General features: G+C 40.0%; 1 protein-coding gene across 8 annotated transcripts; it reads right to left on the reverse strand.

Moving 5' to 3' along the window:
* Window positions 1-3,706: 3,706 nt before the first annotated feature.
* Dp1 (satellite-binding protein 1 Dp1) lies at window positions 3,707-27,089 on the reverse strand. 8 transcript variants are annotated; one of them, XM_073991802.1, is made up of 6 exons: window positions 27,025-27,089; window positions 25,282-25,359; window positions 20,034-20,119; window positions 19,688-19,953; window positions 10,912-14,115; window positions 3,707-5,889 (listed from the first exon to the last, which is right to left on the reverse strand). In XM_073991802.1, exons 3-6 carry the CDS (start codon window positions 20,062-20,064, stop codon window positions 5,509-5,511), a joined length of 3,882 nt encoding a protein of 1,293 aa, XP_073847903.1. In that variant the 5' UTR covers window positions 20,065-20,119; window positions 25,282-25,359; window positions 27,025-27,089; the 3' UTR covers window positions 3,707-5,508. The 8 variants fall into 8 exon arrangements, with proteins under 8 accessions (XP_073847903.1, XP_073847904.1, XP_073847905.1 ...); XM_073991803.1 differs by having other exon boundaries at window positions 27,021-27,084; XM_073991804.1 differs by having other exon boundaries at window positions 26,977-27,035.
* Between the last annotated feature and the right edge of the window lie 557 nt (window positions 27,090-27,646).

The raw sequence follows: 27,646 nt of genomic DNA on the forward strand, positions 1-27,646 counted from the left end.
AATTTAAAGAGTCGCACGCATGTTAAAGCTATCTTCAGATGATGTACAAATACATATATTTTTTCTCTTTTTTGAAATATTTGGATAATTAATTGTTATTTTTGGTATTTTCAAAAACAAATAAAGAATTATGTATATTTTGTTTCTGTTATTAAATGTCATTCAATTTTTGTTTTGATTTATATTTGACATGGTAACGTACAGATAAACAGAGTTGCATCTACAAACATTTTTGAGATGCGACTACCTGTAATCATTTTACCATGTTTTGGATGCCTCTGCTATAGAAATATGTAAACATAACGGTAGTTTTATTAAAAACTTTGCATGAATAAAAAGTAGGACGAATATTTGAAATACTTAAGAAAAATGTGCTAGATATGATTAATGGGCCGATTCCGTACAGCGAGGCGAGTCGTGTCGCGTTGTCAAATGCAATTTTTCGATTCCGTATGGCAATATCGCCTGACGTCGTCAAATTTTGTCGCCGAAATGTTCATTTTCCGGCGACAACAAATTAGCTGTCGCCGTACATTTTTACTAACGAATAAAAATAAAATAAAAATAACTTGTTATCGACGATTATTTTCTATCGCTGTACGTAGTGCATTTTTTAAATTTTGTCACAGAGACGATAGACGACGCGACATGACTCGCCTCGCTGTACGGAATCGGCCCATAAATATTGCAATTTATTCTAGAATTTTGGACGAAAATAGCTAATAGCAGTCCTTCTGTAACTATATTCGAAGTCTTATATGAAAATAAATGTTGTCAGCGTTTGGAAATGCTAAGAAACCTAATCCGGGCTTAGGTAAAGTAAACACATTTTTGGTTTTTACTTGGTGAAAATCGCAAGTTTCGTTTTATATTTGACATTAAATGAATTGAAGTTTTAGAATACGGTTTCGAAAATCATTTTATGTCAAGACATATCGGAAATTACGATGAATAATACATTTTTAAGGAAGAAAATTTCCCCGAAAATAATGCAGTTTTTTCAAAAGATTACCCCACCTTCTTTCCTGGACAATTTACTTCATCCTTTTGACATTTTTGTACTCATTTTGGATCCTCCGGTAAAGAAATATAATTTTCAATTAGTAAAAACCATTGTTTTCGCAATTTTGGCAGCCATAACACTCGTTCATAGTAAGCGTAGAATTTCAGTCGTACGCAGACAGTATGACAACTTCTGCAGTTTCATTTTTCTTTATAATTTCTCACAGTTTTCGACATAAAATGATTTTCGAAACCGTATTCTAAAACTTCAATACATTTTATGTCAAATATAAAACGAAACTTGCGATTTTTACCAAGTAAAAGCCAAAAATGTGTTTACTTTACCTAAGCCCGGATTACATGTCTTTGCATTTCCAAACGATGACAGCATTTGTTTTCATATTAGACCTCGAATATTGTTACAGAAGAACTGCTATTAGCTATTTTCGTCCACAATTTGGGAATAAATTGCAATAGTTAATCATATCTAGCACATTTTTCTTAAGTATTCCAAATATTCGTCCGACATTTTATTCATGCAAAATTTTTAATAAAAATACGGTTGTTTTTACATATTTCTATAGCAGGGGCATTCCAAAAGAAGAAAAGCATAAACATTTGTGGTATTTTGCTTTGAAAATCCTTAAAAACTCCAAATATATAGTGCTTATAGGTGTACGAATACGAACTTTGCCATCCACACAGGCGCCATCTATACCTAAATGACGGAATAAATTAAAAATTAGTTTTGTTATTCTTAAATCTTTCTTCGTTATGGTAATTCCTATCAATTATTTCATATTTTCACATAAAATATGGAATTAATAACGATTTTATTAATTTTTTAGGGGTGTACGAATATGAACTTTGCATACTGCATATATTTTTGTGATCAGGGCAACGAGACCTATCAGTGGTAAGTATTTCAAAAAAAATCGGGCGTGCGCGTGTAAACCCGTCTTAAGCCGAAATCTTTTTCACGAGCAAATCGAATGACGTTTCTTCAATCCATAAAATTCACACACACATTCTCATATTTTGAAAAATTTACACATACTGCTACAAATATTGACATCAAAATTTGATAGTATATGGGCCGCTTTATGAAAAATTCACTGTAATTCTCTACCAGATAAAACTACAATTTAGGTCACACACACATCTATTCAACTGTCCGTCCGCCCCCACAAATCTAACCCCTGTTGATTTGTGGTCACATCCAATTGAAGTAGCACAATTCCTTCAATTGCCAACATCAAATCCTATTCACACAACTGATTAATAATATTTCCATTTTCTTTTCTCGTTCCATTCTTCCTTTATAATTTTCAGGAAAGAGCTTCCGAATACAACCGAACTGTTACAACAACAACAATTTAGGTGGCTGGAATTTTGAAGTTTGTCATTAGTTCACTATTCGTACGTGATTTAGGGTAGAATTAGACGTGACATAACCATAACGTCATAAGGCCATATCAATCAGCTGATTGAACCAAACCTATGGAAATCAATGTATTCTATTAGTAGTGACTTAACATAATGTCATAGACATAATCATAAGAAATCAATTGGTGTTTTGGTTTTCTAAGGTTATGGCGTTACGGCTATGTCACGTCTAATAGTACGTTTACATATAACCGGATTTAACAAACCCACTGGGTTTCAAATGTCAATTCCTTTGCTTATACGTCAAATAAATCCTCATTAAGAAGGTTAACCCTGCAAAAGGCTATAATATAAACATGGCCTAATTCTACCTTTAAAAGGGTTACTTAAATGAGAAGGTAAACTGCTTAACGTAGTGGAACTTTTACGCTCCAATGGTAAAACTGGCAAACCAATTATACGCGTATGTTGTAAGACAAACTTCATCTCTCACTTCACGCCTCAAGCATTTTGTTCACCACATTTACTCCTATTTTTTGCGAATTTCTTGGGGTTAAGATTCATTAGGGTATTTAAAAAGAAAATGCACCCTAGTCCAAATGCAAAATGCTTGAGGCATGAAGTAAGAGGTGAAGTTTGTCTCAGAATATACCCAATAAACATTACCTTACCGTGACATTTCTCACTCTCACGAGAATAAGGCTTATTAAATATTATACAGGCATGTCACAGATTCCGATCGGAATGGTTGCAATTCCGAAATTTCATTTCGATCGTTTTTGTCTTAGCTTCTTTAGATTCCGATCGATTTTGTGAAGTCAAAAAACTTAATTATTTATTTTAATTGCGAAATTAAATGTAAATTTGTTAATAAAACAACATTTTAATCATTTCTAAGTGTTTTTAGAGTGTTTTAAAGTGGCAGATTTAAGAAAAATAAAAATACAATTCCGTTTGCAAAATCAAAAGTGGTTTCATTCCGAAAAATTCTTCGTTTTTCGTTTTCTGAAGAAGCTAAATACGGAATTAATTCCACTTTCGATCGGAATTCGTTTCTGTGACATGCCTGATAGTTGCGAAAAGATGACAAAAATTATGAAAAAAGAAGCTAAAGGGTACTAAATAAACCGGCAATGTTATTAGTTTACCAATAGTACTAAAACGGATCGGATTCGAGCGAAAAATATCAGAATAACCTCGAATCGTTTGTAAAATGATGCCAAATAACAAGTCCCTTTTTTAATTTATAAATGCAATTGATATCCATTTTGTTCTTATACATAGAAATCCACATTAAAATAACAAATAAAAGTGTTGATTTTTACATTTTTTTGGTTTTTTTATTTTTGTTTTTGAAAAAATAGTAAAAATTTTTCTTGTTTTTTTAAAAAATTATGCAATTACGTTTTTTCTCAATACACAATTGTTGTAGTAGTAGGTAAGATTAAACAAAAAAAATATGTATAATGTTAAATTAAAAAATATATAATTATTATAAATTGCTTGTATTTGTTTTGTTTAGAAATTACAAGAAAAATTACAATTCTTTATTAGATTGACGATGATTGATGCTAATGTTACAAATTACAAAATCGGTTTCGAAAAACAAAAAATCGGAAATAAACGAAAAAAATTGCACAAATATTAAACTAATAAAAGCATGATTTTTTTGTTTGTTAACGTTCTTGTGTTTTTTAGTTAATAATAATTTTTTCTATTATATAAATGTTGCTTTGTTGTTGTTGTAGTAGGAAAAAAGTGTTTGAATTTTCAAAAGAAATTCGTACGTTTTAGCTTTGTTTTGTAATGGGGGGCGTTTTTTGTTGTTGTTGGTGGTGGTTGGTGATGACTTTTTTGTTGTTTTTAAAAAAAGCATGGTTTTTTTGTAAATCATATGTGTATAATTTATAAATTTTGGGGATTTTTAAGTATTTCGTTTTATTTCTTTTTCTTTATCATCAGAAGAAGTATGACAAAACAAATGGAAAAAAATATAATTATTATATTTAAGAAAAAAATATTCTGTATACTTATATGACATTCTTTTACTATTTTTTTGTTTTTTATTTATTATTTTAGTATTTTTTATTTGTTTATTTCATATAAAAATCATGATTTCGTTTTTTTTTCTTAATTTGTTTTTGTTAATAAACTCTTCTTATGTTTCAATTTTTTTTAGATAAATTTTATATGATATATGTTGTTGTTTTTGCTTGTTTGTATGTGTATGTGTAGTATTATTAAGTGTAAACTTGGCATCATTGTTATTACAATTATATATGTATATAAATTAAATTTTAAACTCAGCTTCGCTCCAACAAAAGGCAAAAATATTTAGCAACGACGACGACGACGAGATAAGTATCCCAAACAAAACTCAAGCTTTAATCACAAACACATCACACCAGATGTGACTATCTCCATTGTGGTTATGGTGGGTTTTTGTGGCAGTTGTTAAATACATTTGCATGTTATTGGATTGAGTTGGGTTTTTCTTATGTTTGTATTTTTTTCTTTTAATTCGCTTATAAAAAAACTATTGAATTTTATTTTTCTTATTTTCTGTTTTTAAGGAAGCGCACGAAACAAGTGTCAATGTGTTTTTGTGTAAAGTGTGGAACTTATTTGAATTAAATTCAAATAGTTCCGCATATTTTGTTTCTTGTTTTCTTAATTTGTTTCAAAATTTTTCAGTGGGTTTTCGATGTCATTTTAAAATGTAACCAACATAAGCAGTAGACGACGAGAAGAAGAAGAAGAACTACAAAATACAATGATAAAGAACTGATTGATGGTAAGGAGGTTTTTCTTTAAAAAAAAAAAAAAACGGAAAGAGGAAGAAAAAACGTGTCTTTTGTTATTTGAATTACACACATAGTCATGTTGCTGTTGTTGTTGTTGTTTTACATTATGGATTCGCATTGTGTTATGGGGTTTCCTCTGTCTTCCTTCCATTTAGTAGTAGTATTATTTATTACACAGTATGTTTTGTTAAGTATGCATGTATGTATATATTTTGACAACCTTTAAGATTTTGACACCTTTTTCGCAAACAACTTCTTATGTATTTTGTTGTTAGTGTTGTAGCTGTTGCTTTTTAGCTGTTCTGTGTTTTTTTTTTTAATTTTTGGGACCCCAAACTGATGTCATGGGAGCTGCTGATACTGGTGCACCACCTACGGCTGGAAAATCTTCTTGGGATTGAGTATTTGGTGCTGAAGTTTTACCCTTCTTTTCTTGGTTTGTCTTCTCCCATGGAGCATCCTTGATGATGAATCCATTTTCAGCATTATTACCAGCACCACTGCCGCCGGTTAGGAAAGCACCAACTGTCTGGGGTTGAGGTGAAGGTGGCAAGTTTTCTAAATAGTCACGTGCATAATCTTCAGCCATGTTGAGGATGGCTTCCTTAGCATTTTCAACATCTTCTTCTTTGCCAATGATGGTAACTGCATCGGGGTTGGACTTGGCTTCCTCGGGTGAGGGGAATTTAATGTCGACCTAGAAATGATAGAAAAAGAAGATGCAATTAAAGAGATGCTTAAGCTTTTGATTCGTCATTCATGTTCGGAAATTGACTATAATAATAATCGTCACAAAAATTCCAAAATTTGTGTGTTTAATGCAGTTTAAAGTCTTTTCAAGAATCGTTCTCAATTTTATTCTATTTGAAAATTGAATTTTTTTGTAATTCGAATTATTCCATTTGAAATTCGAGTTATTCAATTTGTAATTCGAATTATTCCACTTGTAATTCGAATTATACCATTTGAAATTCAAAACAAAAAATACAAATTTTTTGGTTCCATTGGTTTTTCGAAATACAAATAAAATGTTTCGAATTACAAATAAAACTATTCAAATTAGAAAAAAAAATAATTAGAATTGCAAATGGAATAATTCGAATTACAAATAGAATAATTCGAATTAAATATGAAACACTTCGAATTTCAAATGGAATAATTCGAATTACAAATGGAATAATTCGTATTACAAATGGAATGTTACGAATTACAAATACACCTTTCTTAGATGTAATTCGAGTTATTTTAATTGTAATTCGTATCATTTCATTTGTAATTCGAGAATTCTATTTGTAATTCGAATTATTCCATTTGTAATTCGAATTATTCCATTTGCAATTCGAAATATTCCATTTGTAATTCGAATCATTCCATTTGAAATTTGAATTATTCCATATGCAAATCGAATTATTCCATTTGTAATTCGAATTATTCTATTTAAAATTCGAATCATACCATTTGTAATTCGAACTATTCCATTTGAAATTCGAATTATTCCATTTGTAATTCGAATTATTCCATTTGTAATTCGAATTATTCCCTTTGTAATTCGAATTGTTTCATTTGTAATTCGAATTATTCCATTTGTAATTCGAATGATTTCCTTTGTAATTTCAAATAAAATAATTCGAATTACAAATGGAACAATCCCACGGCAGCGGGTTCTTTCGTACCGGATTGACCCGGAACAACACAAAACCAATGTTCCGGCCAGCGGCTGCCACCTCAGTGTGTACATGTTCGTATTTGTTTCGTTTTGCTGTATTGGGAGCAGCATATCCCGGAATGCCTGCTCCGAATTCTATTGGTCCGAGGCGGGACGGAGGAAAACCCAGGACCAATATATCTGTGCTCAGTTTGTCACATCCGCATCTTCACCCACATCCAACCTTCGGTGAGATGCAATAGATGTCAGGAGTGGGTGCATCTAAGGGGTTGCTCTGGACTCGTCCACGTGAGGGACTATGTTGCTGCATGCTGTGTGAACACAGTCCCCAGTGAGTCGTCGTCGGATTACGAGACTCCCTCGTCGTCTGATTACGAAACTCCCCCGCAGTCCCCTCGACAACAACCGCACACGCAGCTTTAACACCAGCCGTTGTTGTCCCAAGCCCCGAAAATGCAGCCTTTTTCCAACTGAATTGCAATGGACTCCGAGGTAAGATAGTAAATTTTATGAGTCGGAAGAACATCAAAGTCGCGGCGGTGCAGGAAACCAAGCTGAACAACAACCACAGCTTAGAGCATTGTGATGGTTACAATGTTCTGAGGAAAGATCGCACCAGAAGTGGAGGTGGGGGATTGGCTTTCCTAATGCACCAGTCTGTCCAATATAGACCTATCTCGCTTGAGCCTGTCTCTAATGACCCGTACATGGAATGTATGGGGGTAGCAGTCAGGTGTGGAGCTGCCGAGATAGAGTTGCTGAATGTATACATCCCGCCGAGAAATAGTTGTATCCCTGATTATAGGCCTGACATTAGACCGCTCTTGCAAGGTCATAATCGTCTGGTCCTGGGGGATTTTAATGCGCATCATGAGATGTGGCATTCGTCCCTCGGAAACGACCAGAGAGGTACAGCGCTGGCTGAGCAGATTGATAGCTCTAGGTTTTGTACGGTCAATGAGGACGCCCCTACCAGAATTAGAGGAGAGTGTCACAGTTCGCCTGACATAACCATCGTGTCACCTGGTCTGACAAATGACGTTACCTGGCAACCCGTCATTTCCCTTGGATCAGACCATCTCCCCATAATTGTCTCCATTAGCAGACCACCCGACTTCATCACCTCTGAACGCCGCACGTTCGTCAAACATAAAAAAAGCTGATTGGCCGAGTTTCAGAGAGTTCACCAATCACCGCTTCAGAGAATTGTCCAATCCTTCTGATGTTCGGGTGGCGGAAAGGACGTTCCGGGACATCATCACTGCTGCAGCCGCTCGCCATATCCCTGCTGGTCGAATACCCGAAGTAAGACCAAATTTCCCAGCATAGGCGACGGGATTAGCAAATGAGCGTGATGAGCTTCGTCGTATCAACCCCAATGACCCCAGAGTCAGGGAGCTGACACTGGAAGTTAACAGGCTGGTCGGCGAGCATAAGCGGAACAGATGGTTAAATCATCTGAAGAGCTGCAACATTGGAGCCGGTATAGGTGAATTGTGGGCAACGGTTAAGTCACTCTCGAACCCTGAAAGAAGGGAAGATAGGACCTCAGTCACGTTTGGCGACGTTACGTTGACTGACCCGAAGAGGTGCGCAAATAATTTCAATCGACAGTTTGTCGAGCATCCCGAGAGTAACAGGGCGAAGAGAAGAGTATTACGTCGCATCAGATATCTTCCTGCCGAGGATGAACCACCACAATTTACAATGGATGATGTTGCCAATGCCATCAGGAACGCTAAATCATCCAAAGCGTTGGGCCCTGATGGAATCTCCATGGTAATGTTGAAGCAGCTGGATGAACCGGGAGTCGAGTATCCCACCAAAGTCTACAACTTGTCGCTAGCCACCCTCTTTGTTCCCGAAGTCTGGAAAATGTGCAGGGTGGTCCCACTACGGAAGCCTGGCAAGGATGCCAGCAAAAGTGAATCGTACAGACCGATTTCGCTTTTGTCGCCCGTAGCAAAAACACTTGAGGCCTTGCTCCTCCCCAGTATCAGAAATAGCTATCAAGTTGCCGATCATCAGCATGGATTCCGTAAGCAGCACAGCACGACAACAGCGCTGCACGCCATTACCACATATATCTGTAAAGGACTCAACCAGAGACGGCCGTGCGATAGAACAGTGATGGTGGCGCTTGACTTATCAAAAGCCTTTGATACAGTCAGGCACTCCACGCTGTTTGAGGACATTGAGGAGACAACCCTCCGGCCAAGCTTGAAACGTTGGATAGTCAACTATATGTGTGGACGCCAGTCGTACGTGGAATTCAGGAATAAGAAATCCAAACCCCGTAGAGTGAAACAGGGAGTTCCCCAAGGTGGGGTGATATCTCCGGAACTGTTTAACCTCTACCTCTCCTGTATTCCACCCCCTCCAGACGGCATTGAGATCGTGACGTATGCGGATGATTGCACGATCTTGGCGTCGGGTACCTATCCTGATGACATCTGTGAGAGACTGAACAACTATTTAACTGATCTTACCACCTTTTTCCATTCGAGGAATATGCAGATTTCCGCCACAAAATCTACAGCCACTCTGTTCACCACATGGACAGCGCAGTTTGGACGTGAGTTGAATGTCGTGGTCGACGGTAGCAGAATTCCGACCACAAACTGCCCTAAAATTTTAGGGGTCACATTTGACACTACATTGACGTCGTGCGCACACGCCACAGCTATCTGCGACAAGTTGAAAAGTACGAACAAGGTCCTCAAGTCCCTGGCCGGCAGCACTTGGGGTGCAGGTAAAGAAACCTTGTTGGTCACGTATAACGCGACCTGTGGTAAGCTATGCGGCTCCAGTCTGGTCCCCGAGATTGTGTGATTTGAACTGGAAAAAGATTCAAACTTGCCAGAATGCGGCCCTGAGAACAGCGACAGGGTGCCTCCTCAAATCTTCAGTGGACCATCTACATGAGGAGGCAAAAATTCTTCCTGTAAAGCAACACAATGAGATGCTTTCGTTGCAGTACCTGCTTGGATGTTATCGTGTGAGCCATCCCAATCACCATCTTGTGGATAGGCCCATTCAGGGAGATCAGGAAGGATATCCATGCTCTAGAGGGAGAGGTCCAACGATACATGAGAGAACCCCTAGATCAACAAGCATATCAAGCATGATTGAATAGCATTCACACGGACGCAGTTGCCAAGGCCTTAAGCAATTATAGTGTGAATAAAGTACTCGGAGTACATCCTCCATCTATCGCAGCTGAGGAGCGTCAGCTGCCACGACAAACCAGAGTAGTTTTGGCTCAGCTACGCTCGGGATATTGCAGTCGCCTAAATTCGTATTGGGCGGAAAACGATTGCGCCGTGCAAGACGTATGCCCAGTATGTGGCATGGGCCCGCACGACACACAACACCTTTTTAACTACCCCACAAACCTACCGATCTAACTCCAGTGGATCTGTGGCTACATCCCATCGAAGCAGCCACTTTTCTAGAACTGGAGATAGACCCAGAGCCAGATTGAACAGAGGAACGAACAAATAAACATAACAAAAACACTGTTACAACAACAAACAACAGTGATTTTATTTTTATTTTTTCATGGGCCACATCCCCACTTCCCGTCATAGTGGCCCCAACCCCACTTACCAAAAAAATTGGCTGGCAGACACGATAACTTATGATTGAGCCGAAACATTGTAAATCTTAAATATCTTACAAAAATACATCAAGATCTTAGAAGGTCTATATCGGACTACTGTTTCGGGAAACCCCCCTCTCAAAAGTTTAAAATTTTCGTTTAAGTACAGTTTAAGGACAGTTTGTGAATCGTTTCGGAATTTTCACCGTAGATAGTTCTTGTCGCTTAAAATCCATTTTGACACCATTTATTGGGTCGTGTTGACGTTGCAGTAGCTGGTAGTCCATGTGATCCCAACTACAACAGTATAATTTTTTCTTGGGTGAAACAACCAATACTTCCCTAATATAAGTCCCGTAATGTCCCAATATTCTTCTGCTTATACCAAACAAATGACTTTTTGGACATCAGCTTATATATAATAATAAATAAACAAACAAACTTCCACTCACCTTATAGTCTTCGATAAGCTTGCGTATGGTTCTACCACGTTGACCGATAATGTGAGAATGGATACGTGTATCGATTTCAATTACTTCACGGTGTAGATTTTGCATTTCTCCAACAATTTCCATAATGGCATCACGGGCAGCTTCAGCCTTTGCTTGATAACCGGTAATGGTGATGGTACTTTGATTGGGATCACCACGTTTGGGCAATGATATGTTGACATCATGATCGGCACGCAATTTATTGATGACGGCACCACGTTTACCAATCAATTTGGAATGGTATTCGGGATCGACTTCGATGTGCAGAGCATATGAACGCAACTCACGATCGGCACGATCGGCTTCATACTCTTCAATCATTTTGTCCAAAGCTTTTTTGGCCTCGGCAACATGAGCTGGGGTACCGGATACCTTGACAATATCCGATTTAGCTTCGCTGGGTGGCAATTCAATGTGGACATCATAGGTGGACATAAATTCGCGTACATTGGCACCCTTGGGACCGATAATGGTGCGATGTAAATCATAAGGAACGGTAAGCTCTTCAACGACTGGCACCAAATCGATAAGGGCCTGTTTGGCGGCATTACACTTGTCAATGTGACCGGTAATACGAATAATATCACATTGGCGCACGGGTTCGTCGGTAGCTACGCCATCAATGCTGCCATTGGTACCGTTTTCCAAGCCCTCAACGGGTTCGGTGGCATCACGATCGGGGAATTTGATTTGTACATCGTGTTCGGTGGTCACCTGTTGGACCTTGAAGCCACGTGGTCCCATAATGGTGCGATGCAAACGCTGAGGAATAACAACCTCAATAGTAACCTGGGCCTCAAGATCGGCCACAATTTCAGAGATACGTTGCTTGGCAGCTTCAATACAATCCTTGGCACCCTTCAGAGTCACCTTGTCGGAATCTACGCCGGGTCTAGGGAATGAAATCATAACACCACCACATTCTTCGGTAATGCGATGCAAGATTTCACCACGCTTGGCCACAAAGTGTTTGTGGTACTTGGGATCGACAGCGATTTCACCCTCGGTAACCAAATCAATGTCCTTAATAATGGCCTCCAATTGCTCCTTGGCTTGTTTGACATTTTCCTCCTTGCCAATGATGGTGATGACTTCTTTGTCAGCATCATCGGGTCCGGGGAAGATAATACGGGCATTGGTGGCATCGCGGATCTTACGAATGGAAGCGCCATTTTTGCCAATGAGGAACTTGTGGTGCTGTTGCTTGGCACGTACTTCGGCAGTGAAGGAAGCCAATTGGCGTTCATTGGCCAATTCCAATAGTTGGGACTTGGCCTTGAGCACATCATCCTTGGGACCACGAATAGTCACCTTATCGCTCTTCGATTCGCTGGTGGGGAATTTGATTGAAACACCACCGCATTCTTCCATAATGGACGAAATCAACTTGCCGCCAGTACCAATAATCGAGTTGTAGTATTTGGGCGAAATTTGTACTTCCTCGGTAACGATGTCGGCCAATTCGTTTTGAATCTTTTGAATGCGTTCCTTGGCCTCAAGAACGTTCTCTTTCTTGCCGGTGATGACAATCACTTCGTTGGTGTCACCTTCGGCAGGAAGATCGATCTTGGTTTGGGTTTCGTCGCGGATTTTCTTGATGTTAGCACCTCCCTTGCCAATGATGAACTTGTGGAATTGCTTGAAGATGGGAACCTCCTCGAAGTGGGATGACTCTTGGATTTCCTTGACCAACTTCATGAGGTCCTTGTGGCACTTGTCCACCTCTTCCTTGGGACCACGCAGTTTAACAATGTCGGTGTTCTCCTGGGGTGTGGGAATCAAGATCATTACATTCTTGTAACGATCCTTGACTTCACGGATCTTTTCACCCTTGGCACCAATGATCTGGCGATGGAGACGACGATCGATGATAACATCCTTCGATTTTTCATTTTCCAATTTGTCGATTTTTTCTTGTAATTCAAGTTGAGCCTTCTTCACACCCTCCTTGGGACCTTCGATGCGAATGTTGTTCTCACCGTCGCGTTCTTCGATGTTAATGTTCACGTTGAGTTCATCCTTGAGGCGATTGACATTGGCGCCGGCCTTGCCAATGATGTGCTTGTAGTAGGCTGGATTGACGCGCATCACAACAAAGGTGAAGTTCTGTTGATAGTTGCTGACAATGTCGTTGAGATATGCAGCTGCCTTGTCGACATTTTCGGGATCACCCTCCAGCTTGATCTTATCCTCGAGACAATTGACATTAACATTGGGGCAGTCTTCCTCCAGTTGTTTCATGTTGACACCCTTGCGGCCTATCACATACTTGTGGATCCAGTGGGGAGCATCAATTTCGATGGACTTGGCTGAATTGGCCTTTTTGTAGACCTCAGTCAGGGCATTGCCCAAAGCCACTTGGGGACCACGCAAGGTGATGGTCTCCAATGGTGAGTCGAGAGGAGGCATTTCTACCGAGACTCCAGTCAATTGAAGAATTTCAGCAATCGTTGAACCCTTGGGACCGATGACATAACGATGTTGGGCCTTGGCCACCTCAACGCTGACGGTAGCGCATTTCTTTTCCATTTCCTTGTAAATGGCTTCTACCTTTGCCTTGGCTGCGGCCACAGCATCCTTTTCACCCATAATGACAATCTCATCCTTTTGCACCGATTGGGGTGGCACATTGACCTTGGCCCCAGTCTCCTCAATGATCTTGTTCAAATTCTCATTGTATGGACCGACAATGAATGGATGATAGATCTTGGGCACCGAAATGCGATCCGAGGATTTTTTATATTGTTCAGCCGATAATTGACGAATCTCATGTTCGGCCTTTTCAACATCCTCCTTGGTACCGGCAATTGTTATAATATCGCTATCATCATTCTGATTGGGAATGGTGATTTTCGTAGATGTTGCCTGTTCGATTTCGCGTAAACGCTTGCCGGCCTTACCCAAAATCACGCGATGATGTTCCTTGGGTATGGTAATGGAACGGCTCGATTGGGTCGAGAAATGCATTAGGATTTTGCGACGAGCATCGAGCAATTCGTTTTGTTTGCCCTTGATGAGGAAAGTGAGCGATTGATCTTTACCGCTGGAAATTTCAATTTGAGCACCAGTTTCTTTGGAAATTTGGAGGCAAATACGTTTCGATTCGCCTTCGCCGAATTTCTCCGAATCGGTTGATTTGCGTTCTTCGCCAGCCAAGGTGAAAACCTGTAATAGAAAGAAAAAAAAAAGATATAGTAAAAGATAAAAAAAAACAAGTAAAAGGGACATGGGCACGTAGGGATAGATATTTTTATACCCTTCAAACCTAGGGGGAAGCTAAAATTATCTAGAACATAACGGGTGATAAGGATAGGCTAAGACTCCAATGGAAAAACCAAGTTGAAGATGATATTGCAAAGATTGGCATTCACAAGGGAAACTGCCACGAGAGTTTTTGGCCAATTGGCGACAATTCATATTCAAACATGACAAAAGGCAAGCTTAGTCTACGGAGCCTCCTGGTGAGTATGAACCATACAGAAGTTAAATAATCGTGCGAAAACGAGAATCTTACCCCACAAATATGGGACGATTGCCTGGCAATTAGGCATTGCAGTCCTCATGCAGTTTGAAGGCGCTTATTTACTTCCGGGAGACTTAAATGCTCCAATTTGTTAGTATTCGTAACAAGAGATGGATTGTCTTACAGAGCAAAGAAATGACCCTTTCCTTGTTGTTGTTGTATCATCATAGGTTTTGATGCTGGCTTGGCAGCCGCTGGCCGAAATGCTTTTGTATTCGGGGTTTTCCGATATAAAGAACCCCCTCCACTGGGATTGTCCTTTGACCCTTTCCTTGTTGTTGGTCTAGATGATCTCTCAGTGGCTAGGGCAAAGACTTTGCATATAACATTCTTCGTGTCTCCAATGCTGCCACATTTAAAAGCAAACATAACTGTCAATCACCGAGCAACGCATTCGCGGCTGTTTTGCTGCGTTAAAAGCTCTAGAGCAGGAAATGGGTATTAGTGGGAATGACGGACCTTGCTGGTAGAATGGTCAAGGTATATGTTGTAAACTAAGATGCTCTTAAGCGCTTGGAGTAGGAAAATGAAATGAACTAGCGAGACAGGGTTCTCAACCATCCGATCTACTGGTAAAAGACTGTATCAAACCCAAGCTTTGTTCTTCCTTGGTAAACTCAACAAGTTCTACTATGAGTTGAACAAGGTGTGTCGAGGTCAATCTGCTCGAAATCTTAGGACGTACAACAGCTTCCATACCCAAGTCAGAGATCAGAATTGCTACAGAGGTTATCACAGGTCACTGGCACATAAGATCTATCACCAGCAATTGGGAGGATTACAATATTGAGTAATGCCAATTATGTGAAGTCGTGGAAGAAACCGAAACGATTGAGTACCTTCAATGTCGGTTGTTGTTGTTGTAACAGTGTTTTTGTTATGTTTATTTGTTCGTTCCTCTGTTCAATCTGGCTCTGGGTCTATCTCCAGTTCTACAAAAGTGGCTGATTCGATGGGATGTAGCCACAGATCGACTGGAGTTAGATGGGTAGGTTTGGCGGGGCAGTTAAAAAGGTGTTGTGTGTCGTGCGGGCCCATGCCGCATACTGGGTATATGTCTTGCACGGCGCGATCGATTTCCGCCCAATACGAATTTAGGCGACTGCAATATCCCAAGCGTAGTTGAGCCAAAACTACTCTGGTTTGTCGTGGCAGCTGACGCTCCTCAGCTGCGATAGATGGAGGATGTACTCCGAGTACTTTTTTTACACTATAATTGCTTAAGGCCTTGGCAACTGCGTCCGTGTGAATGCTATTCAATCCTGCTTTATATGCTTGTTGATCTAGGGGTTCTCTCCTGTATCGTTGGACCTCTCCCTCTAGAGCATGGATATTCTTCCTGATCTCCCTGAATGGGCCGGGCCTATCCACAAGATGGTGATTGGGATGGCTCACACGATAACATCCAAGCAGGTACTGCAACGAAAGCATCTCATTGTGTTGTTTTACAGGAAGAATTTTTGCCTTCTTATGTAGATGGTCCACTGAAGATTTGAGGAGGCAGCCTGTCGCTGTTTTCAGGGCGGCATTCTGGCAAGTTTGAATCGTTTTCCAGTTCGTATCACACAATCTCGTGGACCAGACTGGAGCCGCATAGCTTACCACAGACAGACCTATCGCGTTATACGTGACCAACAAGGTTTCTTTATCTGCACCCCAAGTGCTGCCGGCAAGGGACTTGAGGACCTTGTTCCTACTTTTCAACTTGTCGCAGATAGCTGTGGCGTGTGCGCACGACGTGAATGTAGTGTCGAATGTGACCCCTAAAATTTTAGGACAGTTTGTGGTCGGAATTCTGCTACCGTCGACCACGACATTCAACTCACGTCCAAACTGCGCTGTCCATGTGGTGAACAGAGTGGCTGTAGATTTTGTGGCGGAAATCTGCATATTCCTCGAATTGGAAAAAGGTGGTAAGATCGGTTAAATAGTTGTTCAGTCTCTCACAGATGTCATCAGGATAGGTACCCGACGCCAGGATCGTGCAATCACCCGCATACGTCACGATCTCAATGCCGTCTGGAGGGGGTGGAATACAGGAGAGATAGAGGTTAAACAGTTCCGGAGATATCACCCCACCTTGGGGAACTCCCTGTTTCACTCTACGGGGTTTGGACTTCTTATTCCTGAATTCCACGTACGACTGGCGTCCACACATATAGTTGACTATTCAACGTTTCAAGCTTGGCCGGAGGGTTGTCTGCTCAATGTCCTCAAACAGCGTGGAGTGCCTGACTGTATCAAAGGCTTTTGATAAGTCAAGCGCCACCATCACTGTTCTATCGCACGGCCGTCTCTGGTTGAGTCCTTTACAGATATATGTGGTAATGGCGTGCAGCGCTGTTGTCGTGCTGTGATGCTTACGGAATCCATGTTGATGATCGGCAACTTGATAGCTATTTCTGATACTGGGGAGGAGCAAGGCCTCAAGTGTCTTTGCTACGGGCGACAAAAGCGAAATCGGTCTGTACGATTCACTTTTGCTGGCATCCTTGCCTGGCTTCCGTAGTGGGACCACCCTGCCCACTTTCCAGACTTCGGGAACAACGAGGGTGGCTAGCGACAAGTTGAAGACTTTGGTGAGATACTCGACTCCCGGCTCATCCAGCTGCTTCAACATTACCATGGAGATTCCATTAGGGCCCAACGCTTTGGATGATTTAGCGTTCCTGATGACACTGGCAACATCATCCATTGTAAATTGTGGTGGTTCATCCTCGGCAGGAAGAGATCTGATGCGACGTAATACTCTTCTCTTCGCCCTGTCTCTTTCGGATGCTCGACAAACTGTCGATTGAAATTACTTGCGCACCTCTTCGGGTCAGTCAACCTAACGTCGCCAAACGTGACTGAGGTCCTATCTTCCCTTCTTCCAGGGTTCGAGAGTGACTTAACTCTCGGGTCATTGGGGTTGATACGACGAAGCTCATCACGCTCATTTGCTAATCCTGTCGCCTCTGCTGGGAAATTTGGTCTTACTTCGGGTATTCGACCAGCAGGGATATGGCGAGCGGCTGCAGCAGTGATGATGTCCCGGAACGTCCTTTCCGCTACCCGAACATCAGAAGGATTGGGCAATTCTGTGAAGCGGTGATTGGTGAACTCTCTGAAACTCGGCCAATCAGCTTTTTTATGATTGAAGAACGTGCGGCGTTCAGAGGTGATGAAGTCGGGTGGTCTGCTAATGGAGACAATTATGGGGAGATGGTCAGATCCAAGGTAAATGACGGGTTGCCAGGTAACGTAATTTGTCAGACCAGGTGACACGATGGTTATGTCAGGCGAACTGTGACACTCTCCTCTAATTCTGGTAGGGGCGTCCTCATTGACCGCTATCAGTCTGCTCAGCCAGCGCTGTACCTCTCTGGTCGTTTCCGAGGGCCGAATGCCACATCTCATGATGCGCATTAAAATCCCCCTGGACCAGATGATTATGACCTTGCAAGAGCGGGCTAATGTCAGGCCTATAATCAGGGATATAGCTATTTCTCTGCGGGATGTATACATTCAGCAACTCTATCTCGGCAGCTCCACACCTGACTGCTACCCCCATACATTCCATGTACGAGTCATTAGAGACAGGCTCAAGCGAGATAGGTCTGTATTGGACAGACTGGTGCAATAGGAAAGCCAATCCCCCACCTCCACTTCTGGTGCGGTCTTTCCTCAGAACATTGTAACCATCACAATGCTCTAAGCTGTGGTTGTTGTTCAGCTTGGTTTCCTGCACCGCCGCGACCTTGATGTTCTTCCGACTCATAAAATCTACTATCTCCTCGATCTTACCTCGGAGTGCATTGCAATTCAATTGCAAAAAGGCTGCATTTTCGAGGATTGGGACAACAACGGCTGGTGTTAAAGGCTGTGTGTGCGGTTGTTGTCGAGGGGACTGCGGGGGAGTTTCGTAATCAGGCGACGAGGGAGTCTCGTAATCCGACGACGACTCACTGGGGACTGTGTTCACGCAGCATGCAGCAACATAGTCCCTGTCGTAGAGCAACCCCTTAGATGCACCCACTCCTGACATCTATTGCATCTCACCGAAGGTTGAATGTGGGTGAAGATGCGGATGTGACAAACTGAGCACAGATATATTGGTCCTGGGTTTTCCTCCGTCCCGGCTGGGAACAATAGAATTCGGAGCAGGTATTCCGGGATATGCTGCTCCCAATACAGAAAAACGAAACAAATACAAACATGTACACACTGAGGTGGCAGCCGCTGGCCGGAACATTGGTTTTGTGTTGTTCCGGGTCAATCCGGTACGAAAGAACCCGCTGCCGTGGGATTGTTCTGTCGGTGCCCTAGTCTTATGAACAAAAGAAACAGTCTGTGGCAAAAGGCACATAGGCTCCAAAATGAGATTGAATCTCTTTCTTACGTCTGTTCTGTTGATCATGTGGCCTTTAACAATACTACGGGAGCCCTAAAAGGCTATGAAGCGGGCCTCTTTAGATCTTATTCACCGTTTAACAGTTCTCTCCTTTTTCCTTGTCATATTATAGTCAAATTATTTATCCTCGTCTTCCGGTTTCCTTTTCAATTTAAATTATTTTCATAAACGGGAACCTAGCCCATAGGGCCTCTTCATTGCATTCCAAAATAACGGCAGCTGCGCTTCCTACAACCTAACATAAAACGTAGTTCCTCCAACTCTGTTAAAAATATGGGCATATCTTTCCTTCACCGACAATATTCGGAAAAATATGAGATAATTACCACAGATAGTGCTTTTTATACAGATTCCAACGCTGTATAATTTTTGTTGGGGAAATGTATATTTCCCGAGATATGGGCCTCTGAAGTTCAGAAAATTCCCTTGTTTAAAGGCCGGCTACTTAGAGAAAAATTTTAATTTAAAAGAAAATGTTGTTCCCGTTTCCGAGATTGGCTCCTGTCCATAGGAGAAAGTCTCAAATTAGCGGACTAATGCCGGCTATTAAAAGAAACTTACGATTTGCAAACTGTCGGTAAAGGAAATTTGTTCCAAAATATGTACCCTAAACCTTGAAGAAACTCCATTCCAAGGTAATATGTTAAAATTTAATTAAGGCCGATTAGTTCAGACCATTTCATGGTTCATATCATGGGTTCATTGGTATGTATGATCCCTAAACGGACTCTCTCTTGTGTGATCACAATTCTCCTGGCCCTAAACTCTTCACTAAGTTTTGTTGTAGATCGACATTTCTTTTTCTTTTGAATGCAACTTACATGGGTTTTTCTGGAGCTGGTTACGCGTACGCATGGTGGTCCGGTGGTATTACCAACTGGAGCAGACAAGTTAGCTGGTAAAGCTGGGAACAGATCATCATAGCTGAATGCGGCATTGCTGGCGGTGCCATCGCTAGTGGTGCTAGTTGGTGTAGCTACCGATGTTGGTGATGATGGTGGTTGTTGTTCCGGTTGCTCTTGAGAATTGGTGGTGGTGGTTGTTGTAGTAGTAGATTGTTGTTCTTGTTGTTGTTCAACGTTGTTTGCTATAAGAAAATGACACAAACGACAAATTATTTTAAATTAATTTTAGACCCTAGATATCATTTGGAAAATTAAAACTTACCGTTAGATTCTTCCATTGCTGCTGCTTGCATTACTTAAAAAAAGAAAGAGAAAAGTCCTTTTTCGTTCCAAGTCGTTACAGTACCACTAAAAGGAGAACAAGATGAAGAAGAAAAACACAATAAAAATTAGTAATTTCGTTACAAACAACAAAAACACGTTTAACTCTTAAATAAAAAAAAAATAATATAAATAATCAAACAGCAAGAGAAAGTATTTTCAAATACATTATAATAGGTAAACGCAGGCAGCACCAACGTCATCCACAACCACTTGATATCTGAGAAAATGTTAATAAGACGAAAAAAAGAAGAAATACCATCAACATGTGCTGGCGCGTAGCTGTTACTATCACGGCAGCGAAGCAAAATTGTTGCCGGCAGCAGAACTATGGGCAGAATAGCATCTCAAGACGAACAAAAAAAATTACTGGAATTGTATTGATATCAAACTCAAAACTGATAAGAAACAAGTGGCGATAATATGAGGAGTTATCAGAGTTTGAAATAGATGCTTGCGGCGTAAAACTACTATAGAGTGAGAAAATTGTTCTTATCATTGTTCAAATTTCCCTGTACCGCCGTCCGACAGACGGACGAACACAACAAGTTTTGATGGCGTGGATCATTTCCAATGTGTGTATGTAGGTAACACACATATGACATGGATTTTTGTGGTGATAAGCGAGCGAACAGCAATTGAAAACGCAAGATCAATTCATTGACAATTCCTAACCATAAACACCAACCAACACCATCATAAAAACCACCAGCACTCATTATCTATCATTGAGAGAAGTTTGTCTTTGAGGAAAAAAAAATTTCAAACACTTAGAACATATTTCTCGTTTCATTATTATTGAATAGACAGAGGCAGGCAGTGCCCAATGAATGGTATGGAACCCGATCGACTATACCAACACACGATGATGACGGTCGATCACAACGACAACATTTACCTACTATGTATACACCACACCACAATACATTGTGTAGTTTTAGAAGAAACGATTATGTTATGGTGTTGTAGAATAACAATAACAACAACAATAATAAATTGACTTAATCTATACACTCTCAACGAGCAGCTAGCCACCAGTCAGCCAGCCAGCTAGCTGCTTGCTAGTTTGTTATACATGGGCCAATGTTGAGCAGCAGCACAGCAGCATGTATAGCGTTGCTCTGCTTGCGCCTTGGGATGAATGGTCGCTCGGTCGGTCGGTTGGTTGGTCTTTCAATTGCTGCTTGCTCATGGTATGCGTAAGTTTGGTTGACACACATTTTTCTGCTATGAAAAATCGTGTGTTTAAAAAAATTTATGAAAAGTATTGGGGGGCAGCAGCAGGAAAAAGCGAGCAGCCAACCAACCATCAACTGGGTAAGCAAAGTAAAAGCAAGTTCTTTAACAAGGAGGAACGGGTTGATAAAAAAAAACCAAGTAAACAACAACTCATTAGCAATCGTCAAGGAAATTGAATTACAAAGAAAGAGAAAAGTGAAGATTGTTGGAGGAACAAGTGTTTTGTGATATATTTTCCTTTTTTCGTTTGAAAATTCTAAAGAAAATCTTGGAACAGATTAACTTTGAATCAGACTCTCAGGTTAGCTTGTAAGAGCGTACAAAATTTTCAACCAGTTCCGGCCGAAATGGGGCTGCTACAGCTTCTAAAGACAGATCATTTGACCTTTCTGTATTTCCAGTCGCAAGATTTGATTCAAACTTAGATTCACTCCCTCACAAAATCCCAAATATTATTGCAAAATTGAGTTTTAAGGACATCTGTCGCATCGTTTTCAGTTTTTTTTTTGCAGAATGTTGTCCTCGCGTCGCCCGAGGTAAGGGGCTGCTACAGCTTCTAAAGACAGATCATTTGACCTTTCTGTATTTCCGAATGGAAAATCGAACGGAAAATCGATTTGGTCCAACCGTCGTAAGATTTGAGTCAAACTTAGATTAGTTCCCTCATAAAATCCCAAATATTATTGCAAAATTGAGTTTTAAGGACATCTGTCGCAGCCTTTTCAGTTGTTATACCCTCAGCCTTTAGGCTAAGGAGGGTATAAACACTTTGATACGATGAAAATGTGTCTCATCGAAATAATGGTTTTAGACCCCAAGAATGTTTGGACGAAATGTGTTTCAGACAATTTGGAGTCGATTGAGCAATGTCCGTCCGTCTGTCTGTCTGGCTGGAGCGCACGATAACTCTCGAACGGATGATTCGGTTCAAATTTTGACTTTCGTAATATTTTGCCCAAACTTAGTTTAAGTTCGAAGATGAGCTACATCGGTCCACTCCTTCCGGTACCTCCCCCACAAAAGTTCGAAAATGTTCGGAAAGTTTGTGCGCACGATAACACTTGAAGGGAGTGACCGATTTGGTCCATACTTTGTATAGCATAAACTTTCTACCGGAGTAATATGTGGTTCCAATACGGTCTCAATAGGTCCACTCCTTCGGGTACTTCCCACACAAAATTTGGGAAAAGTTCAGTTTAGGGCCATCTCTCGAATCGCTTTGATTTTTGTTTTAGCAACTTGTATTCACTGCCCCCATACGACGGTACAAGTTTCATCAGGGGCAAGTCCATACTTCCTGAGAAAATAGCCTGAAAGTTGGAAAAAAAACCCTATGAAACCGTGTGAGGTGGTTGGAGCGCAATATAACTTTCGTACGGATCTGCCGGTTCTATCAAAAATTTGGCCTTAGTAATTTTTTGTCCAAACATAGTTTAAGTTCGAAGATAAGCCCCATCGGTCCACTCCTTCAGGTACCTCCTCCACAAAAGTTCAAAAATGTTCGGAAAAATTGTTCGTACCGTAACTCTTGAAGGGAGTGGCCGAATTGGTCCATACTTTACACATCCTTATATATCTACCAAATATAGATTAGGTTTAAATATGGACTATATTTGTCCAATCCATCCGGTACCTCCCACACAAAATTTCGGATAAGTTCACTTTAATACCTACTCTCGAATCACTTTGATTTTTGTTGAAGTAACTTGCATTCGCTGCCTCAATTACGATGGTAAAAAGTTTTTTCAGGGGCAAGTCCATACTTCTTGAGCAAACAGCCCGAAGGGTGTAAAAACCCCTATGGCGCCATATGTAGTGGCTGGAGATCCATTCTTTTTAGAATCTCCTCCGCGAAACTTTTGATCTTTAATCCTAATCAACATTGTTGTCGGTTCAAACACCCACAATTTTTAAAACCTCCTAAATAAATACGTATTTTTGGGAAAAATTTGTTTCAATATACATAGGCTGAGGGTATATCTCTGTCGGCAAAGCCGACTGATTCTTTTGTACTTGTTTGAGTGTAAATTCATGCTTTCTGCGATATTTTCCCTAAAGCTGTAAATAACCTACGACCACCAACTAAAATGGTTAGTGAGCAAGATAACTCTTAAAGGAAGTTCCCGATTTGGTCCAAACTTTGCATTTCATGACCCTATGGGGTAGGTTCTCATTTATGGAACCAAATAAATTAAACTTATATCAAATTCTGTCCACTTTTTCCGGTACCTCCCCATAGAAAGAAGTTCACATATTTCGGCTCGAGAATTGGTTGAGACCTATTCAGATATAACATTAAATTATATTTCGGATAGTTCTTACAGTTGTTATAGCAACTTTTTTCTTGGGGAAGTACATACTTTCCGAGTTAATGGCCCGAAAGTTCCACTTTGATATTGTCATCGAAATAATGCTTGTAAATTCCACATAAATAAGCCGGACCTTTGCAGCGAATACGAGAATCTACACCAACAACAAAAGAAACATACACATACCAACACAAACCCATAATTTTTGAGGTGACGGACCCTGGTCGAACATTCTTCCGAGTCAATCAGTTGTATAGAACCGGCCGTCGTGGGATCCTGACCACTAACTACTTCAAGATAATGGCTGTAAAGTGCGACAGCTCGTTTAAGTCTTCCGCGCAAGCCGCAACTATTTGCGACAAGATCAGGCCGGTAGCACATGGGGTGCTGACAAAGAAACCTCTTACCAAGCAATATACCGGTCTGGCGTAAGCTATGTGGCGCCAGTTTGCTATATAAATTTTAACGCTACGCAGCGGAAGAATATATAAACCTGCCAGAATGCCACCCTGGGGACTGCAACAGGGTGGCCCTTCATAAAACCAGTGGACCATCTTAATTTTACCGGTACATGGACACAACAATATGTTGTTGATACAGTACTTGCTTGGATGTTACCGCCGTGGCTTCCACGATCTTGTAGACAGGCTTCTCCCACCAGGCACGTCAGGAGATCTTCATGATCTGCATAGAGGGGTTTTTCCAAAGGTATAAACAAGAACCTCTATATCATCGAGCCTATCAGGCAGTCTTGAGTAGCATTCATTCTGATACAGTTTTAAAATGTTTTCCGATAACATAAAGGAAAATTTGTTATCGTAGCGAAAAAAAGTAGTTTCTTGCCGGTTCTGGAACAAAGCAATTGAAAATATAACGCGGACATTTTTGAACTTTTAGGAGAGAGAAGGTGAAGGAGAAGCTCCCTTAATAAACTCAAATCATTTTCATGAAAATTTTCATAGTCTGACACAAGACATAAATGGAATAATACGAATTTCGAATGAAATAAGACGAATTTAGAATAATTACGAATTAAAAATGGAAAAATTCGAATTAAAAAAATAATAATTCGAATTACAATTGAAATGAATTACAAAGAGAATTCTCGAATTAAAAAGAAAGGCTTAAATGTCGTTTAGGGACACCTCTCGGATCGGGCTCAAATTTTTACAGTAGACAGCCCTTGACATCCTGACCCATATCTCGGGAAGTATGGACTTCCCCCCGGCAAATTATATATCGTTGTATTAAGGATGCCAAGGGCTATCTACTGTAAAAATTTCAGCCCGATCCGGGATGTGCCCCTAAACGACACTTGTTCCAAAAGAAATATTACAAATGACAACTAAAATATATGGGGATAAGTCTGAAAAAATTGTAGAGAAGACTTTTCCACATCCATATTGCAAAAATTGGTTGGAATATCATGGCACTTGAATGTCTATTCTACTTTCTACAAATGAGATTATAAGGTCGTGCCCAAGTACAACGGTTCGATTCACAGGCCAGGCAATTTGCTAGCCCCTGCCTTCAGTATGCTAAACGGACCATCACACCCCTATTGGCCTACTTAGTCGTATTACACAAAAATTAATAGCAATAAAAATTCTTATTTTTTATAACAAATAAATTTATACTTACTGTACTGTAAAATCCAATAAATCCGGCCTATTTATTTTCTACCGTGGAAAAATCCAGTTTGATAACTTGGCGTATATTCTAAAATAGAAAAATGTAACAGAATCCTTTATTTAGTATTGCTGGCTTAAAAACAAAAGACTAAAAAAATAAATTTAATTTACGAATCTGTGACACTTGTTGTTGTTGCAATAAAAACGCGAATGGAAAAAAATTCCATTATAGTTTTGTATATAAACATCATTTGTATTGGCGAATTAATTGGCTCAAAAAAAGCAGGCTCATTGACTCTATAGAAAAAAATGAGATAAGAAGTTTTCGAAATCAAAAATTTCAACTTTATAGATACAATTTTGTACTGTTATTTGTTGTTAATACTGCCCTGCTGCTTCGTTGGCAGTTAGTGCAAATACTTTTTTATTGTGATGTCTTGCAAATGAAGCATGACACGGAATGGCCTTCCCACCAATCAAATCACAAACAAGAAACATGTTGGAAAGATCTATTTTCCCCTGGAAAGAAACCCCCTCTCTTCTTCAATAACTGCATCTTGGTGATGAAGGAAAGGAAGTTCAGTTCGTTCATCATAAGAAGTAATTGGTGGCTGAGGATGTAGCAGCACAACATGGCATGGCAGAGCCACCATTCATTACAAATAGTAGTACGTGAACACAAATACACACACCCACAGCTGCTACAACTCTCATCTCGTACACGCCACCGACTTGTCGGAAAACAACCACACACTCGATCATGTGTAACTCAAAGTAAGCGACTTCTAGTGGCAGAGGCAGTGCAGCAAACAACAAATTAAATAGGAAATGCCACCAAACAACAATAAAAATTTCAAGAATTTAAAATTTGTTTAATTCCATTAAAAAAACACTTTGCATTATTGGCATTTATTTTGCATATTGTTAATTAATTGTATGCATACATTTGTCCGTACGTCAGTCAGTCATTTCATTGTAAATTTACAAAACCTTCTTCGTCCAACCAATCTAACGTGGCGTGTAAATAATTAAGATTGAAAACAAAACAAAATCACAAAACTAAGGTACTTTTCTTCAAAACCAACAAAGAGGGCCCAACAGCACAAATACCAAAAAATATGAACTAAAAATGAAGAAAAAACGTGTTTCCCGTCCGTCGTATTGTGGACTTTCGTCGTAGTGGTAGTTCAAGACAGATTATGACTGACTGCTGCACGACGTTGGCAGACCTTAACGTCGCTGCCAGAAAAATCTGCAGCGCAAGAAGAAAAATGTTCGCTGGCATATTTTTTTCGAATTGGTTCCTATCACCACAACAACACGATGAACAACTTTCAATAAGAATTATATAAACTTCTGCTTGGCACAAACTTTAGCATTGAATTTGTTTTCGCGTTTTTTTTCCATTTTTTCACATTCGTAATTATTATCAATAAATTTGGTCTTGGTCTTCTTCTGGCCTTTTCTGTCGCGCTCTGCTTAAGAAAGACGACCTGAATTATGGTGCCGTTGCCGTGCCTGCCATTGCCTTTCTTCTTCGTAATCTTTGTTTTTTGTGCATCACTTAATTGTAAATTATGCATTGAATTTTATTGTAAAACGACCAATAAATGATGTTTATATTTACAAATACGTTTGATTTACACTGAAAACTTTTTAACAATTCAGTTTAAATTAAATACAGGAAATTAATTAAAATATTAACCAAAAAATGCAACAACAAATGCCGACCCGCACAACCGAATTTACCGACCGTCAAGTAAAGAATTGGAGAAATTAAATGTCAACGTCAACAAATGTCGTCTCGTAAACTGAAAAAACGTGGCAAAATCGTGTTGCCAGATTGGTAAAGTAGAGTTGCGTAGTTCCGAAACGAACTAGTTCCAAGAGCTATTCCGGACAAGGAACTGTTGGAACCAAGGCCAATACAAGGTCGGTCAATAAGCCCAACTCATGTTACAATGATCCGGAAGGTAGGGCAGGGGCTGGATTCTTGTTCTATGAAAATTTGAAATGAAAAATATTTTCTTTATAAAATGTTAAAAAGAAAATATTTTTGACGTTGACATTAGAAAGACAATAGTCGCTCTTCTTCCATAAATTCAGATCCCTGAGGATGATTGTCGAAGACAATTGAAATATTGGAAATAAAACTTAAACCAACCGAATAAAAAAACATTCTTTTAATGACCTTCAGCCAAACTATTACCAACAAAATTATAATTCAACAGGTCAACAATAACAATGATGTTGTTCGTTTACTCTACAGTACAATGCAAAAGACCTTAGCCGATTACAAGAAGTTACTGAACTTGTACAAATTTGTACAAATTGTTGAGTAAACGAACACACCTAATAAAACAACATTTTTCATT

Source organism: Musca autumnalis, unplaced genomic scaffold (assembly GCF_047663935.1).
Source record: "Musca autumnalis isolate F117 unplaced genomic scaffold, ASM4766393v1 scaffold_5, whole genome shotgun sequence".
Classification (NCBI taxonomy): Eukaryota; Metazoa; Arthropoda; class Insecta; order Diptera; family Muscidae; genus Musca; species Musca autumnalis.